Source organism: Lissotriton vulgaris, chromosome 8 (genome assembly GCF_964263255.1).
Source record: "Lissotriton vulgaris chromosome 8, aLisVul1.2, whole genome shotgun sequence".
Taxonomy (NCBI): Eukaryota; Metazoa; Chordata; class Amphibia; order Caudata; family Salamandridae; genus Lissotriton; species Lissotriton vulgaris.
This window is the reverse complement of record NC_141696.1, coordinates 84,074,544-84,094,135: the sequence shown is the minus strand read 5'-3', so window position 1 is coordinate 84,094,135 and position 19,592 is coordinate 84,074,544. Positions and strand designations below refer to the sequence as shown.

At 45.1% G+C, this 19,592-nt stretch overlaps 1 protein-coding gene across 1 annotated transcript; it reads right to left on the bottom strand.

Annotated features, from left to right (window-relative positions):
- Positions 1–2,175: 2,175 nt before the first annotated feature.
- On the bottom strand, positions 2,176–3,114 carry LOC147693457 (olfactory receptor 52E4-like). Its single transcript, XM_086935997.1, has one exon. The coding sequence runs from the start codon at positions 3,112–3,114 to the stop codon at positions 2,176–2,178; it is 939 nt and encodes a 312-aa protein (XP_086792123.1).
- Between the last annotated feature and the right edge of the window lie 16,478 nt (positions 3,115–19,592).

Sequence of the window (19,592 nt, the reverse complement as noted above, 5' to 3'; positions counted from 1 at the left end):
CCGATAACCACTGATTTGTACAAGTTTTGAAACACTGAAAAAACTGACAAAATCCCATCAGAATTCACAAGAAAAAGAAAAAGAAGACTGAAAGGTTACCAATGGTCTTATGTCTACATATCGATAACAGAAACATGATGCTGCAAAATAACAAGAACCAGAATATTGACAAGGTAAGTTCATATGTGTAATATTCAGGTAGGGCAATATTCTGGAGTCGATATTAAGGTGGAAAACCCTACCAATATCCTTAGAATGTTCCTATGAATGATAGAATGACAAAGCCTGGCAACAGCTAAACCTACCTGATTGAATAATTGCATAGCCATGACACACTCCCACAACCTCCACGAAGCACAAACTGGGTGCAGGGTGTTGCAGGAACATAGCTTCTCTCTAAAATAAGTTTCATACAGTGATCCAACCATCTGATCAATTATTGGAGAGTTTTTTTCAGGAGATGGTGCAAATGGCCAACACATACCTGGGACTTTCCAGAGACTTTCCTATAGATTCATCAAGCATCCATTTCTGCGATTCCTAATTAGCGAAAAATAAGGATTCGCTAATAAGGAATAGCAAAAGGCAATGCATGAAGAACTCGCTAAAAAATAGTGATTCCTTAACATTCCTTAATTGTGACTCGCAAATTGTGAGTCGCAATTAAGGAATACCTCCCAATTCATTCCTATGGGCCTTAAGGCCCATAGGAATGAATGGGAAGACATTCTCAATTTGCGATTCTCAATTAGAGAATCGCAAATTGAGATTGCAATTTCAAGGGTGCCAGGGTGTCAAAAGGACACCCTGTTGCACCCCTGAAATCTGCATATGGGTACATCTTGCACACACACATGCCCTAAGGGCATGTTTGTGTGTAAAATGGAACTTTGAAAAATGCACTTTAGTGCATTTTTCAAAGTTTTTGCAAATTACCATGAAGTTCAACTTCATGGTAATTTTCTACCCCTATTAGCGAAATCGCATTTTTTTTTTACTTTAATGCATTGCATTTAAGGAATCTCAATTTGAGATTCCTTAAATGCTATCGCAATTTAAGTAATCGCAATATTGTGATTTCTTAAATTGCGATTTTTACCTTTGGGATGATGCATCCCAAATGCAAAAATACCTGTAAATGTATTGGCATTTATATGTCTCAAAGGGGCTGATTCTGAGAATCTGTCCGTTTGCGACCGGTTTTTAGCTTGATGCATCTATACCAAAGACCCTTCCATAGGTGCTTCCATAGGCCTTTAAAAAGTTAACAGAGTGTGCAAGTTCATAGGGGGAATAAAAGGAAAGAAAGCAAGGATCACACAACAGACAGTGTAGTACAGAAATCTATACATTATGGGAAAGGTAAAGTTTGAATACGTTTACACTTTTAAGTAAGTGTATTACTTTTCAGTATTCACAAAGTGCACTTTTGTAGTAAGTTACACTTTTGTAGTAACTTACCTTTTATAGTAAGTCCAGCACTACATATGGCCAACTACTTGTACTACAACATCCTTCCATTGAAAATAGGTACGGACTAACTACAAAATGCAAGTTGCAACAAACGTGTAGTTTGCGAATAGCACTTTGTAGTAAGTTTGGTAGTACTACTGCTATACCACAAAACACACTATACACTGTAGTTTGTAAATCACGCCCTTAGATTCGAATAACCAAAGATTTACATTTTGTAATGGATTTGCCATTCAGTTAGGAACACACTCTTCTGGCTATTATGCTGGTTACAGAGAATGTTCACCACATTGAAGAATGTAGTTATTTTTCAGATGCCTTCATAGAAACAGAAATATATAAAACTGCATATTTATATTGGAGCTTGCATAAAAAGAGTAAAGGGCAAAAAGTTCCCTGAAAATCAGTGACAATGCTTTCAGAAACAAGGACATTTGACTTGTGGTGCATTATGTGGGGTAGAAAGGTAGTCAAAGGGTGAGTTCATTCAAGATTTGAGTTGGTCAATCACACCTTGGTGTTGGAATCCTGTCCTTCGAATGGCAGGTGTATTTGTTAATATCAGTCTGTTTGTCAGATTGTTTTTGTGGAATTCAAGCTAATACAGAAGTGCATTTAAGGTCCACAACCTGGTAAATGTATTGGTCATTTGTTCATGGCAAATATGGACCTTAACCTGATTTTTACTTTTGCAATGCTGTGTCAATACAAATTACAAATCTTTAGCACCCTTACCCGGATTTGCTTTGTTCTTACCCCGTAAATTATGGGATTTAACATGGGTGGCAACAGAATGTATAGGTTGGCTAGGAAAATGTGAACATGAGGAGCAATGCCATGGCCAAATCTGTGTGTCAAGAAAGAGAAGAAGGCTGGCGTGCAGAACACAAGGATGACACAAATGTGTGAGCTGCAGGTGCTGAAGGCCTTCAATCGCACTCCCTTGGGAAGGCATAGGACGGCTTTCAGAATCTTGGAATAGGAAACCCCAATGAGTATCAAATCCCATACCATGAAGGAAGCCACAAACAATCCATAAGCAATATTGACCTGAATATCCACGCAGGCAAGTTTTACAATCCCCATGTGTTCGCAATAAGTGTGAGATATGACATTACTCTCACCAAACTGTAGCCGACGGATAAGGAATACAAAAGGTGTCACGAAGACCAGAGGCCTAATGACAATCACAAATGTTACAAGTTTGATGATCAGAGTAGTGGTGAGGATGGATTCATATCTTAGGGGTTTGCATATGGCCACATATCTATCGAAGGACATTACCAGGAGTACCCCAGACTCCATCCCTGTGAACGCGTGGATGAGGTACATCTGCAGAAGGCATGCAGTAAAATCAATCTCCCGGGCATTGAACCAGAAGACAGTCAGCATCTTAGGCAGCGTTGAGCTGGACAGAACAAGATCCACCAGAGACAGGATACACAGGAAGTAGTACATGGGGAAATGAAGGCTCTCCTCCACATTCACAACAAACAGAATTGTGCAATTTCCTATGATTGCGATGATGTATATGGTGCAGAATGGAATAGCGATCCAGCAGTGCAGCTCCTCCAGGCCAGGGATGCCCACCAGAACAAAAGTGGAAGGTAGGAAGTGGGAGGAATTGCATGCTGACATCATAGTTATTGGGATATTAATTTAACTTCCTGTAAAAGAACATGAGCATATGTCATTGAAGCATGAACTTTCTTAAACTGGGTATAATTGAAATTGAATACAACATCAACAGCATTAGTCAAGCAAATTTCTTTCACATTTCTGGATGTTCAGACCTTAGTCTGGGATCTCTTAAGCACTCCACAAATGAAATACCACCTGCCTTAGCTCCTAGCACCGTATCCTCACTGGTTAGCAACAAAGTGCACTCCATCTTTAAGAGGTTTGTGTAACATAGTCCTAGACCTAAAACAACTGAGAAATGAGCTAAAAATAGGTTGTAAAAAGGTGGTTGCACATGCCTCTGGGCATAGGCCCTAAAATATTATGCACCTGTTTTCCACCTGTCTGCCTACTCATTGTCTGAGACACTGCAATGCTGTGAGTGTTCACTTTCCATGTGCTTACACCCTGGGCATGATAGTTGCCCATCAGTCCACTCAATGTTCTGTGTTTTAATCTGACATTTGATGACCATGCATTTGAGGAGGAGCCATTAGTGCAGTAATCTGAGAGGTTGCCTTATGTTGTAGATTGGTCCCTCACACTATACTCTGGAGCTTCTGTTCTTAGCTGAGGGCATCTCTTTTTCAGGGCACACAGGTTTCTGTCTTTACATGGGTATATTTTTTCTGGCATCAGTGTTCTCCCAGGGCATGCTGAACATTAATAGCTTAAACAGAGACATAGAGTGTGGTAGGGAAGGCAGTAAGGTAAGGTGAAAGAACGACATATAAATAGAAAGTGAAAAAGATATATCTCAAAGGAAATTGATAATAAAGAGCAAAATAGAGAGGGGAGTTGTTATATTTGGTAGTCTTTAGTTGGCACAGGTAGGTACTTGTGACAAATAGGGACCCTTGCCTCTAGTCAGGGTAAGGGGGTACACTCCTAAAATAACCCCTGCTCACCTCCTTGGTAGCTTGGCATGAGCAGACAGGCTTAGTTCAGAGGCAGTGTATAAAGTATTTGTGAACACGTACAGTAATCCAGTGATAACACTGGACACCACACAAGTTTTATAAAAAAAATAAGTATTCTTTATATAGACATATCACAAGACCACAAACAATCAAAATCCACAATTCTGTAATTTAAAATGGTAGGATTAGCTTAGTTCTCTTTAGATCTTAAAATGCGACACTTTGAGTCACTGTACCTTGAGATGTGACACCCAGGGCAACGAAAGCGTTGCAAGTACAGTGATGCGTTGATTCCTTACTGCGTTTCTGGGGCGATGCGGTGAACAACGGATCGATGCAATGAGATTTTGGTGCAAAGAAATATAGACGTTGTTTTCTTCTTGATGCGGCATGCTTCTCCGATGTTGCCAGAAGTCTCGACTCGATGCGTCTGCTGCAGCGGCGACACCCTTGATCCCTGATGCAACGACAGCAGCTTTGGTGGCAACGCTCTTCTCCGACAATGCAAGACGCTTTTGCTCGATGCGACTGCTGCAGCGGCAACACGCTTGTTCTGTGATGACAGCGGCTCCAATGGCGGCATGCTTCTCCGTGGATGCACGGCTCTTCTATTGATGCGGTGCGATGCGACAGCTACATCGGCGACATCCACGATACGACTGCAGTGGCTGCGATGGCGACACGCTTCTTCTTTGTTGTGGGACGCTTCTCTCGATGCAGTGCAATGCGACTGATACAGCGGCAACCTCCACGATGCGATGGCTTCGGCTGCGATGGCGACATTCTTTTTCTTCATTGAAAAATGCTTCCAGCCCCTTGCGACACGCAGTCCCTCAGAAGGCCCAAAACAGCAGCAGGCACTTCCCAAGAACTCATGGGGAGCGGGGGGTTGACGTCTGTTGTCCCTGAGACTTCAGCAGGAGGCAAGCTCTTCTCTCATGCCCTTGGAGATCCTTTACAAGTTGAATAAAGTACACAAAGTTCCTTTCTTCTCTCCTTGGCAGTCAGACAACCACTGCAGGTCAATCCCCCAAGCAGCACTTCAGCTTAGGGATAGTCTCTTCTCAGTTTCTTCTGGTTCCTCTCCTCAGCAAAGGTTTCTTCTTGTTTGTCCAAAAGTGATCTAATTCTCTGGGGTTTTAGGTGCCCTCTTTTATACACATTTTCTCGTTGTTCTCCGAAGGCTGAGAGGCTTTTGCCTAGTCCAAACCAGTTCTGGTCAGTCCTGGAGCACTCTGTTTACATGACTCCTTCTTTTCCTTCACATCAGACGCACCACAGGGGGTGGAGCCGGCATTGTGGACGAAAGGCATAGTCCTATTCAGGTCCCAGATGCATTCCTCCCTCCCATCTATATGCAGATCTCTCTATTCACCACTGGGCTGACACCCTGTCTCCTGGAATCCCCCAGCCCCTGTCACTCAAACTCCAGACAAGGAATACACAACCTAGCAGAGGCAGGCTTGAATAGTTAGACAAGAAAATACCCACTTTCTAAAAGTGGTATTTTCAAACACAGAATGTTAAAATCAACTTCACTAAAAGATGTATTTGATCATTCTGAGTTCAGGCATACTAAACTCGAATTTCTACCATGTTCGCTGAGGCAGTTAGGATTATAAAATGTAATAATCTAACTGCCCATTCTGGCCAACGGAGAACAGGTAGCCTTGCAATAGTGAAAATCAAAAATGGCTGTAATTCACTATTAGGACATGCCACAAACACCAGTGCTTGTCCTACCTTATACTTACAATGCACCATACCCTTGGGCCTACCATAAGGGTGTCTGACATGAAGAAAAGGGAAGGTTGAGGGACGGGCAAGTGGGTGCACTTGCCCCGCCAGCATGGCAGTACCAGACTGCACACAGGCTCTGCAATGACAGGCCGTAGACACACTTTTCCAGGCTGCTTCTGTGGGTGGCATAACCAGTGCTGCAAGCCCACTAGCAGCATTTGGATTACCAGCCTTGGGCTCTCCTGGTGCATGGTACTAGGGTCTGATAGGTAAACCAAACCAGCCAATCATGGAATCACTTATCCTTACATCAATTTACAATAGGGAGAGCATATGCACTTTAGCACTGATCAGCAGTGGTAAAGTGCCCAGAGTCACGACACAGCCAACAGCAGTGATTCAGAAAAGGGGGTGGTGATGAACAGAGTGTCTGAATTAAGCAGACCACTCTTACCCAGTACAAAGATCAGGGCTTGATCCATCACCGTTTTTTAGCTCACTGCACCATCACCACATGAGTCCCTTTCTCACTGCTCCATCAGGATTCAAGCAAGCCGGGCCGAAGAAGGCTGAAATGCCAGAAATGCCAGAAACCGGTCCCCGGTAGCTTGTCTCCTTTCTGGTGAAGAATTGGCTTGGTAGTTTAGTCTGCCATGTTCCCATGATGCACTGGGCCAGGGACCAACTGATTTGCATATAGCCAGGTTCTGAGCTGGGATGGGGCAGTGAGATAAATAACGGTGATGGATCAAGCCCTGATCTTTGGACTGGGTAAGAGTGGTCTGTTTAACTCAGACACTCTGTTCATCACCACCCCCCTTTTCTAAATCATTTTTGGCCACTATAGGTGTGGCAGGGTATACTCAGACATGAGTCCCTTTCTCACTGCTCCATCAGGATTCAAGCAAGCCGGGCCGAAGAAGGCTGAAATGCCAGAAACCGGTCCCCGGTAGCTTGTCTCCTTTCTGGTGAAGAATTGGCTTGGTAGTTTAGTCTGCCCTGTTCCCATGATGCACTGGGCCAGGGACAGACTGATTTGCATATAGCCAGGTTCTGAGCTGGGATGGGGCAGTGAGATAAATAACGGTGATGGATCAAGCCCTGATCTTTGGACTGGGTAAGAGTGGTCTGTTTAACTCAGACACTCTGTTCATCACCACCCCCCTTTTCTAAATCGTTTTTGGCCACTATAGGTGTGGCAGGGTATACTCAGACATGAGTCCCTTTCTCACTGCTCCATCAGGATTCAAGCAAGCCGGGCCGAAGAAGGCTGAAATGCCAGAAACCGGTCCCCGGTAGCTTGTCTCCTTTCTGGTGAAGAATTGGCTTGGTAGTTTAGTCTGCCCTGTTCCCATGATGCACTGGGCCAGGGACAGACTGATTTGCATATAGCCAGGTTCTGAGCTGGGATGGGGCAGTGAGATAAATAACGGTGATGGATCAAGCCCTGATCTTTGGACTGGGTAAGAGTGGTCTGTTTAACTCAGACACTCTGTTCATCACCACCCCCCTTTTCTAAATCGTTTTTGGCCACTATAGGTGTGGCAGGGTATACTCAGACATGAGTCCCTTTCTCACTGCTCCATCAGGATTCAAGCAAGCCGGGCCGAAGAAGGCTGAAATGCCAGAAACCGGTCCCCGGTAGCTTGTCTCCTTTCTGGTGAAGAATTGGCTTGGTAGTTTAGTCTGCCCTGTTCCCATGATGCACTGGGCCAGGGACAGACTGATTTGCATATAGCCAGGTTCTGAGCTGGGATGGGGCAGTGAGATAAATAACGGTGATGGAACAAGCCCTGATCTTTGGACTGGGTAAGAGTGGTCTGTTTAACTCAGACACTCTGTTCATCACCACCCCCCTTTTCTAAATCGTTTTTGGCCACTATAGGTGTGGCAGGGTATACTCAGACATGAGTCCCTTTCTCACTGCTCCATCAGGATTCAAGCAAGCCGGGCCGAAGAAGGCTGAAATGCCAGAAACCGGTCCCCGGTAGCTTGTCTCCTTTCTGGTGAAGAATTGGCTTGGTAGTTTAGTCTGCCCTGTTCCCATGATGCACTGGGCCAGGGACAGACTGATTTGCATATAGCCAGGTTCTGAGCTGGGATGGGGCAGTGAGATAAATAACGGTGATGGATCAAGCCCTGATCTTTGGACTGGGTAAGAGTGGTCTGTTTAACTCAGACACTCTGTTCATCACCACCCCCCTTTTCTAAATCGATTTTGGACACTATAGGTGTGGCAGGGTATACTCAGACATGAGTCCCTTTCTCACTGCTCCATCAGGATTCAAGCAAGCCGGGCCGAAGAAGGCTGAAATGCCAGAAACCGGTCCCCGGTAGCTTGTCTCCTTTCTGGTGAAGAATTGGCTTGGTAGTTTAGTCTGCCCTGTTCCCATGATGCACTGGGCCAGGGACAGACTGATTTGCATATAGCCAGGTTCTGAGCTGGGATGGGGCAGTGAGATAAATAACGGTGATGGATCAAGCCCTGATCTTTGGACTGGGTAAGAGTGGTCTGTTTAACTCAGACACTCTGTTCATCACCACCCCCCTTTTCTAAATTGTTTTTGGCCACTATAGGTGTGGCAGGGTATACTCAGACATGAGTCCCTTTCTCACTGCTCCATCAGGATTCAAGCAAGCCGGGCCGAAGAAGGCTGAAATGCCAGAAACCGGTCCCCGGTAGCTTGTCTCCTTTCTGGTGAAGAATTGGCTTGGTAGTTTAGTCTGCCCTGTTCCCATGATGCACTGGGCCAGGGACAGACTGATTTGCATATAGCCAGGTTCTGAGCTGGGATGGGGCAGTGAGATAAATAACGGTGATGGATCAAGCCCTGATCTTTGGACTGGGTAAGAGTGGTCTGTTTAACTCAGACACTCTGTTCATCACCACCCCCCTTTTCTAAATCGTTTTTGGCCACTATAGGTGTGGCAGGGTATACTCAGACATGAGTCCCTTTCTCACTGCTCCATCAGGATTCAAGCAAGCCGGGCCGAAGAAGGCTGAAATGCCAGAAACCGGTCCCCGGTAGCTTGTCTCCTTTCTGGTGAAGAATTGGCTTGGTAGTTTAGTCTGCCCTGTTCCCATGATGCACTGGGCCAGGGACAGACTGATTTGCATATAGCCAGGTTCTGAGCTGGGATGGGGCAGTGAGATAAATAACGGTGATGGATCAAGCCCTGATCTTTGGACTGGGTAAGAGTGGTCTGTTTAACTCAGACACTCTGTTCATCACCACCCCCCTTTTCTAAACAGCCAACAGCAGGTCAGACAAAATTCAGGAAGAAGGCAAAAAGTTCAGGGATGACCCTGCAAAAAGGGCCAAGTCCAACAGGAGTAGAAAATGGGAAATGGGATGTACAAAATTGCACAAACATGATCTGACTGACTGACTGACTGACTGACTGAAGTACTTCTAAAGCGCTCAAATGTCGCGGCGTCTTGGCGCTGGATGACTAGAGAGAGCGGTGTGAGCCGATCTTAATGCGAGGAAAAGAGCCAGGTTTTCAGTGCTTTTCTGAAACATAGACTTAGACTTTGGTGAGCGCAGTGCAGGGGGCAGAGAATTCCATAGTCTGGAAGCTTGGTAGGAAAAAGATCTGCCACCCCAGCGCTTTCTTCTTATTTTAGGTTGGCAGATTAGATCAAGACTGGCTGATCTCAGCGCACGTGATGGCACGTATCGAGGGAGAAGTTTGGCAAGATCATCTGATCCCATACCGTGCACGGATCTGTGGACCAGACAGAGGGCCTTAAACTGTAGTCTACACCTGACTGGAAACCAGTGAAGTTCCCTGATGACTTTAGATGTTGGGTGACGATAGGGTAGATTCAGCAGAACCCTGGCTGCGGCGTTTTGAATTGCCTGCAGTTTGTTCAGTTGTTTTTCTCCTGTGCCCAAGTAGAGAGAGTTGCAGTAGTCTACTCAGGACATTACCAGGGCGCCCATGACAGTTTTTTGCAATGTTGGAGGGATGTAGGGTAGAACTTTCCTAAGGACCTTGATGGTATGGAAGCATGTAGAGGTTACCTGGTTAATCTGGGCCTTACAAGAAAGTTCTTTATCAACCAGGAAGCCAAGATTCCTGACCTTTTCTGCTGGGCTAGGACAAGAGCCCGCCTCCCGGGGCCACCAAAGGTTGTTCCAGATCGATGGTTTCTGACCGAACTCGATTATCTCGGTCTTGTCCGTATTTAGTTTTAAAAAGTTAAGGCTCATCCAGTTTTTTACACTGAGAAGACAGTTCTTAATGCGCTCTGCAGTGGCTTGGATGGACTGGGATACTGAGACTACAATTTGAGTGTCGTCAGCGTAGGACACTAATTTTAGACCATGAGATTGAATTAAGGCAGCTAGGGGGGTGACATATAGATTGAACAGGGTGGGCGATAATGCCGATCCCTGAAGGACCCCCCCTGGAAGGGAGAATTCGTCAGATGTAAGACCTTCCCAATGCACCCAACATGCAGCATTCCTAAAGGGTAAATCAAAGGCAATATCATAAGAGAGAGAGGGGGGTTGGGGAAATGAAAAGAGACAGAGCAGAAGACAGAGTTGCCAAAGTCCAAAAGATAAGAGGCAGCTAAAGATACCCCAATGGCATAGAAGAGAAGATGACCAAAGAAAAATAAGTAAGGAAGACAGATATACAGAGGAGGTCAGGGACAGAAGTAAGAGAAGGGTAAAGGGCACAAAAAGATAAATATCAGAGGATTAGAGGATAGGGAGTATGAAGGCACAGAGGAGTAGGAGATCAGAGGACAGAGATTAAAGCTCAGACCTTCAAATATGGTGTCAGTGAGATTAAGAAGGGAGCTAAAGGTAAGAGAAGGGGTAAAATGTGATCTTGGACGACTTTTGAAACAAGAACATATGAAGTAATGGATCATAGCCAAGGACAGACGCCTCCATGAAGAAATAAAAGTCCTTACCATGAAGGTAGTTAGAAAGCACCCATATTTGCCAGCTGCCATTGGCATAATTCAGATGTGGCCAATGTATCAGTTGGAAAGAAGATATTTCAAGTCCTCCATCTTTAGCTAGACAAAACAAAGACAATGCTACCTCACCTGGGCCCAATAGAGTTCACTCCATATGGGTAATCTGAGAAAAATAAAATAAATCCTCACTACACACACAAAATCAAAGTTACACCGAAGAAAGAACAGGAAAAGTCACTAGATAACCTTAACCATTTGCACTAGTATCCCTTATACAGTTCCAAGATGAAAGATGCACCCCAATGGTCCATAACCAGAGTTCCCATTTCGAAGGGCATGAAAGGGAGCTGCCCTGCATAATCCTTTTGCAAATTTAGTAAGGCACAAAACGACATCCCAAAGGAATCATAACTGAAGGGCATCTGTTGGGAGTGGTCCATTTTGCAGGGTTACCCCTAAATGTTTTGCCTTCCACCTCCTATTCTTCTAACCTTCTTTTTCTTGTCCTTAGGACTCTGAGCACTTTACCACTGCTGATCCATGCTAACATGCATGTGCTCTCTTCTCTAAACATGGTATATTTGGTTTACACCTGTTTGGCATATTGATTTGCATCTAAGTCCCTTGTAAAGTAGTATTCCATATACCCAGGGCCTGTAAATTAAATGCTGCTAGCGGGACAATAGCACTAATTGTGAAGTAACTTTTTAAACCCATCTCAGGCCTGCCACTGCAGTGCCTGTGTGTGTGCAGCTTACTTTGGTGAACAGACAGAATATCGAATCTGTCAAAATACTTTATTCGGTCATTATGACCATAAAAGTGCAAGTACTTACAATCCAAAAATACAGTATTCCTTGTGTGGCGATAATTCAGTGTATGGAGAAGACTAACTGACAGATCAAGATCATCAACTTAATGTAGATACTTAAAACTGTAGTTAAAAAGATAAAGGAAACGATTGAAAATAAGAAAAACTAAGTACTGATGAATTTGAACCCCTATTGGGTTACATGAAAGTGAAATTGCAAATAGTACAGGAGTACAATGAGGCAAGCATGACAATAGTTCAATCAGAACATAGCAACCATTTGTCCATCTAATTGTCCCAACTAGGTATAGAAGCTAAATACCAATGATTAAAAGAGAGTTTAAAATATATAAAATGTAATTAAAGGCAAGTTAAAATGACCAGTGACTATTCTGGGGGACATGCTTTACCTCTTCTTTTGTGCATGGCACCTGATAATTCAAATTTTCATAGGAATTTTGCCACTGCGCAGACAATGAAGTCTGACTTTAGAAAGCATAATGCTTCTTGATGGCATTGACTTCCCATCAGCCTGCACACAGGGGCTAGCCATGTAAATCTCAGGGCTATGTATAGTGGACAGGCAAAAAAGATGTGTTTAAGCATCTCATCTTTTCCGAGGCAGCCTGGGCAGTGATGTGCAAACTCAGAGTATCGCTGCCATGCCACTGTGAATGAATTCAAAGGGAAGCAGTCAAAACTAAATTGAATATATAGCTTCATATCAACCAGGGTCGAGATAATCTCCATATAATGCTCATATACGCCTAGCCACTCAAAGTCCATGAACTCTAGTGTTAGGTGGCCACCAGATGTATGGGTAACAGTTGTCTGTGCCACCCAATTCCAATAGTGGATCTTAACAAATTCCCTGCTAGGCAGCAGGCTAGGATCAGAGACATCCCAAAAATTCCCCAAGCCTGTGGCGGAAAGCAGTGTCTGGGCTTTAGTGAAACACTCATTTTTTTAAAGCGATCAAGTTTAAAGACTTCTGCAAAGGCAACAGCATAATGAATGAGCTCAGGTGTTTGTTTGAGGCGCAGCCAGTAAAGAAGGGGGCGGAGCCTTGCTTTGTCCACTATGGATGTTCTACACATATCTGGTCTTAATGGGATAAGCGGAGTACTCTGGGGGAGAGAGCAAAAAGATCTTAAGAACTTATTTTCTGTATGTAAATGGCCCTCTAGATTGTTGAATCCCCAAATTTCCACCCCATATAAGGCAGATCCTACCACCTTCTGATCGTAGATCTGGAGCGGGCTGCTATCAGTCTGGTTTGGGAGGCCCTATGCTCATTAATCAGTGCCCCACAGGTTTTCTTCTGGGGTAAGCTCCTCCTCATAATGTGGTGCTTCCATGCCATTGTCTCCGAGAGGGTCGCACCCAGATAGTCAAATGTGGCCACTCTCTCCAGGGGCATCCCCCAATGACAGTTTACCTTTGAAAAATGTGTGGGGGTCCATCAACAAAAGCTTGTTTTCTGAGGTGTCAACCTCAAGGCCTCTCATACTACAGAAGACCATAAAACGATCAAGAAGGAGTTGGAACCTACTGGGGGTCGCAGAGACTACTAGCGTGTCATCCGCGAACAGTAAAGTTGTCACTATAGCACCCCCCAGTAAAGGGGCATCTGCAGAGACTTCCGCTAGATGTTTCACCACCCTGTTGATGTAGAGTGAAAACAGGGTGGGGGACAAGACACAACCCTGGTGGACCCCCCCATCTAATCTAATTGGATCTGGCTATTGCCCTTGGTCCTCCCAGCGAACCCTTGCGTGGTTGTCCTCATGCAACCGGACAACCAACGCAAGAAGTTCTGATGGAAGCCCCAAGTCATTCAAGACCTGCCATAGTTTGGACTGGGAATGAGATAGAAGGCTGAATTTAGGTCAATAAAAGCAATATATAGACTGCCTTGTTCGATAGTCACTGTTTTCCAGGCCAATAAGGTGAATCAAAAAACCTGATGGATGGTGCCGACTTTCCTCCTAAACCCAGCTTGGAAAGGGGATAGGATGTTGTTCTCCTCTATCCATTCTGTGATGTTAGGGGGTCATTACGATGACGGCAGGTCCGCCACCGCCATCCATGCGGTGGCAGTCCTTCTGTAATCATTTTACCCCTGCCACATTACGATGGCTTGGGGATCCAGAGTGCGACAGTGGCAGACAGAAATACCGTCCACCACGGAACCGCCACAGGAAATCAGAAGGCCTGGCAGAGTGGTCTACATGCATTAAATGGTGGCGGTGCCTAGCAGACACCGTCCACCATATCATGATGCACGCTGTGAGACAGCCTTTCCATGACGGCAACACCGTCATGAAAAGGCTGGTGGAGATCCTGTTTGGGTGCCTGTTTCAGGCCCCCAATGGGGGTGGGGGTGTATGTGCATATAAAGGTAAGTAAACATATAAATAAATAAAACAAATTCGTTTCGCGCACTGCATCGCATTTGGTGATGCAGTGCACACAACGAAATGCGTTTTATTTATTTATATGTTTACTTACCTGTTAAAGTCCATAATCCATACATTACTACCCCCCACCCTGCCCCTCTCCCTCCCCACGTCACCGCCCGGCAGGTACTCCCACTACCGGCCGCGGCTGCTCCACGAATGGGGTATTGGTGCCTCAGCAGCAATTCTGTTTGAGAGTGCCCAGATTTAATTAGTCCAGTTTGCAGTATCGTTAAGGAATACATCACCAGGTATGCCAATGAGACCAAAAGCTTTTTTCCTGGCATTTCAATTCATACTTTGGTTGATTTCGGCTGTGGAAAATAAGTCTCTGGACCGGGTGCCGGTGCAGTCGTGTGTGGTACCTTCTATGTCGGGGTCTGCTGATCCAGAATATTTAGCAGAGAAATGGTCAACACAGGGGGCTATGGAAATATTGTTGGTGGGTGGCCTAGGTCTTTTGGCTTCTTCCTTAGTAACTAGCAACCAAAAGTCTTTCCTCTGGCAGGCATCGGAATCCATCGTTTTTCTGGCCATTCCCTCTTTGCTTTCATCAGGGCTGACTTGTAGGAATTCCTTGCCACTCTTATGTCTGCTACATTGTTTGGTCTAATCGAGGCAGCCAAGTCTGCCCGTAGTTTCCTACTTTCTTGGTTGAACCAGGAGACTTGTATTTTTGTAGACAGCGACTTGCGTTGGGGATGTTTTGGCATTATAAAAACAGTGGCTAGCTGCTCAAATAGAAATGTGAAAGTGTCCATGATCTTTCACACTCCTCCCGCTGCTCACATAGGTTGTGAAGCTTTCCAATATTATCTAAAAGTAATTGCTTCATATCATCGCACTTAGAGGTGACTATTGCTACACATGCCTATTTCAGAGGCCTATTATCATTTCTAGGACAAATCACCTTAGTTGTGAGTTGCCACGGAGGCTGCTATTTTTGGTCCAAGGTGATAACATGGTGAACTCAAGCGGGTTATGGTCACTATCAGTGGTCATACCGACTATCATGTCCAACACTCCTGGCCACAATCTCACGTCTATCAGTATATAGTCAATGCGGCTCGTGTTCGCGTTCTGTTAAAGGTGTTTGCCCCCATCTTATCAGATTTGGTACGTCCGTTGGCTGCCCTTAGCCCATACTCAAGGGTTATGGCTTGGAGCTGAACAGCTGATCGCGTCTACTTTTTGATTATTATTTTTTTTGCAGACTTATGTAGCACGAACTAGACCCGAAGGTATTGGAGCGATTTACATGAGCACTGGTTACGTTACAAATTCAGGCACAGGAGATTAAGTGATTTGCCCACTTTAGCGTGTTGTGGGTTTATAGAGGAATAGGGTGGGAAGTAATTTAATTATATCACATTTATTGATTAATTTTTATTTATTAATATTTGTTTATTTGAGATAGTGTTAATATGTAAAGTAATTTTTTTATCAATTAACTAATAATTGTTTGTTAATGAATTTACATTAATTAATTGACAATTAATGATGGTCATTGTGCAATTAATTTTGGGGGGTGTTGTGGTGTTAAGGAAGGGAAGTAATTTTTGAATAGATGAATTAATGATTGACTGTTAATTAATTTTAATTAATTAATTGGTAGGTAATTATGGTAAATGTGCAATTAATTTTAGGCATTTGTTTTGGTGTTTATAGGAGTAAATGGTGGGAATTAATTTGTATTTAATTTATATATTGTTGTTAAGTAATGTTAATTATTTGATATGTATTTTGGGTAATTGTTCAATATTTTTGTCAGTTTTTACTTTGAAAGGGTAAAGGGTGGGTATTAAATACATTTTAATTACTTTATTATTAGTTGTTATTAGTGATAGTTTTTAATTTATAAATAAGTTTTAATTGTGTTTTATTATTTTAGAGTTTAATTTAGGTGTGTGTTGTGGATATCATAGTGTTAAAGTGTCTGTTGTCAATTAATGTTTATTCATTGTCTTGCTATCCAACATTTTCCCTACTGTACTACTACTGGAGTGGGAATCAATTTGTTTACCTCTCTGGTATCCAACAGGTTTTCTACTGTTGCATTCGGTGGAGTGGGAATAGGAATTTTTACCCCTCCGCTATCCAACATTTTCCCTACTGTTGCATTGTTTGGAGTGGGAATAGTAATTTTTACCCCTCCGCTATCCAAACTTCCCTACTGTTGCACACTTTGAAGTGGGAATGGTCATTTTTATCCCTCTGATATCTTACATTTTCCCTATTGTTGCTCTCACTGGAGTGGGAATAGTGATTTTGAGCCCTCTGCTATTCAACACTTTCCCTGCTGTTGCACTATTTGGAGTGTGAATAGTAATGTTTACCCCTCTGCTTTACAGCACTTTCCCTAATATGGCCGAGATACCCGCCACCCCCTCTCAACACAATCCCCAAAAGGAGTGAAACCGGAAACAGTTCTTGAAGTTTTTGGAAGTGGGATGGAGTGACCATCCCGGCCGTATTTATTAAAACAAAATTAAAACATTAAACGTTTCATGTTATGTACAATTTCATTACCATATTGCGATGTTTGGCTAACCTTAACAGATTCTCTAATACAGAGGTTCTCCTAGCCGAACTAGCAACCTACAAAACATTTCATATTGAGATTGTACAACCTAACGTTTAAGGGCCAACGGCAAGGTCATAACCGGTGTCAAGATCCCTAACCAGACTTACCCCTCCCACTTGGGATGGGCGACAGCACGGAGGCGTACCTCAAGTGCAACTACTACCAATTTCCCTTGACTTGACGGGGGCACCTAAAACTCGACGCCAGTTAAAGGTCGTTCGAATACTCGTGTGAGGTATCTAGAAGGTATCGTGGCCCTTATCCCAACCCCACACAACTTACCGCATCTGCCGTCGCAGATGTCACTGGCCCCGGGAAATTCCCCAGGAGGGGGCTGTAACCCCTCCTACAAAGGAAGGGGCCTTGACCGCCTTTCCTTTACTTCCGGCGACCCATCCTTAGAAGGGACCGCCTCCCCATTGAGGGGCCAATGGCCACCTCTCCCGAGCGCTCCCATCCGTGTTGGGTGACGCCCACTCATAGGGATCTACTAATTAGTGCTCACCGATCATGACCTTACCGCCTACCAAAATAAATACGACAGTGCAAATTAACCTAAGAATACATTGGCCACTATGACCGAAAGAGCATGCATCAAAATTCAACACTAAACTGAATATCTTTAATGGCAAACATACTCAAAAACGACCATTCTTTATTAACTCAAAATCAACATGGCACTACAACCTGTAAACGAAAACAAAACAAAATTAATCAACTTTATTATACACAACTGGCTGTCTTCAGGGGCTGGTGGGTGGGTCAAAATTGGCTCTTCGTTCTGTCCCGAGCTCACGTGCAGCGAGGAGGTGCAGCTTCAGAGCACAAGAACAAGAGGATGTCTTCTGGTCTTGCGTCCCTTTTTATCCGTCTTCAGGGCGGGCGTATACCCGCCCCTGCCTGCCCCTGAGGGCGTGGCTGGCTGCGTCGGTGTCTAGGCCAGCCCACTCTAGGGCGGGAACGAGCGCGCCCCGGCTACGCCGCTTCGGGCATACCAGCTGAGACGCGCCTCCCGCCCAAAATGGCTTCCCGGGGGGATCGAGGCACTCGGCCATACGTTCGGGGGGACCGATTCGGTCGCCCCTTTCCATATGGCCGAGATACCCACCACCCCCTCTCAACACAATCCCCAAAAGGAGTGAAACCGGAAACAGTTCTTGAAGTTTTTGGAAGTGGGATGGAGTGACCATCCCGGCCGTATTTATTAAAACAAAATTAAAACATTAAACGTTTCATGTTATGTACAATTTCATTACCATATTGCGATGTTTGGCTAACCTTAACAGATTCTCTAATACAGAGGTTCTCCTAGCCGAACTAGCAACCTACAAAACATTTCATATTGAGATTGTACAACCTAACGTTTAAGGGCCAACGGCAAGGTCATAACCGGTGTCAAGATCCCTAACCAGACTTACCCCTCCCACTTGGGATGGGCGACAGCACGGAGGCGTACCTCAAGTGCAACTACTACCAATTTCCCTTGACTTGACGGGGGCACCTAAAACTCGACGCCAGTTAAAGGTCGTTCGAATACTCGTGTGAGGTATCTAGAAGGTATCGTGGCCCTTATCCCAACCCCACACAACTTACCGCATCTGCCGTCGCAGATGTCACTGGCCCCGGGAAATTCCCCAGGAGGGGGCTGTAACCCCTCCTACAAAGGAAGGGGCCTTGACCGCCTTTCCTTTACTTCCGGCGACCCATCCTTAGAAGGGACCGCCTCCCCATTGAGGGGCCAATGGCCACCTCTCCCGAGCGCTCCCATCCGTGTTGGGTGACGCCCACTCATAGGGATCTACTAATTAGTGCTCACCGATCATGACCTTACCGCCACAGGCCCGGATAGTTGACCGGCTATCCGGACCCCCCACAAAACCGCTAGCTAAAGGTCATGTTCCAACGTTTTTAACCATGCTAAGAAGTCTCCTATGAGTAACTCATTTCCTACCCGAGACAAATGCACACCATCCCCCAGATACATACTGTCATCATTAATACAACCGTGCGAGATAGAATGCAATGTCCTGGAACGGAACAACCTACTCATTTTGTTATTAAGTTTCCTAACAGAATGGTTCAAAGCAGGGATCGAAATAGCCCCCCGCCACACTTTTCGTGGGATCATATGAGACCACGCAATTATGCACCCCGGAACTTTCCTCGCCAACCAACTTACAGTGGAAAGCATTGCCTCCAGGAGAAGTCGTCTACCGGTGGTGACCAAATCATTGCCCCCTAAATGTACTATGACTATAGACGGCGGTGACCTCATCCGCCCTAACAAACCCTCAAAGTATGCCTGAAACTGGTCAATACAGAGACCGCCCCTTCCGTAGAAGGACATCCTGTACCCGTATTCCCCAGCTACGTGAATCATGTCACCTGCTTCGAATACGTCTGCGGCACGCCTCACGTATGAGTGGCCCACGACCCACACCTCCTTTCTCACAGCCGGTGATGTCTGACCGCTGGCCCGGTGTTGGGTCGACTGCATAGTCCGCCCCGCCTCGAAGGCTTGCGTAACTGAAAACCAAACAAAAGACAAGAAGCGTGAGTACATTATTACAGCTTCACAACATGTGCAACCGCACATACCTCTTATAACAATTGGAGGACCAACGCCCCACTCGTTTTACTTGTTCCACATTAAGACCCCTGGCTGCAGCTTCAGTGGCAGCCCCTATCCGAAAGGAATGGGTCCCAAACTCACCCGGGTCCAAGCCCGCTGCGGTAATTGACATCGCGAGCACCCGCTGAAACTGAAACTTCGTCAGTGGGGTGGCGTCCGCGTGTCTCAACAATGTCCCCCCCCATGATGCCACCCTTCGTGCTAGGTAATCGTCTAAACACTTCACCGGACACATGGAAGACCCTGGAATCCTGCGAATGACTATGCAGTCTCCCACCCCACTTTGATCGGTTTTTGACTTGACAAAGGATACCGTCATAGTCTCACCCCTGATCTGAACGTGTTCCCGGCACA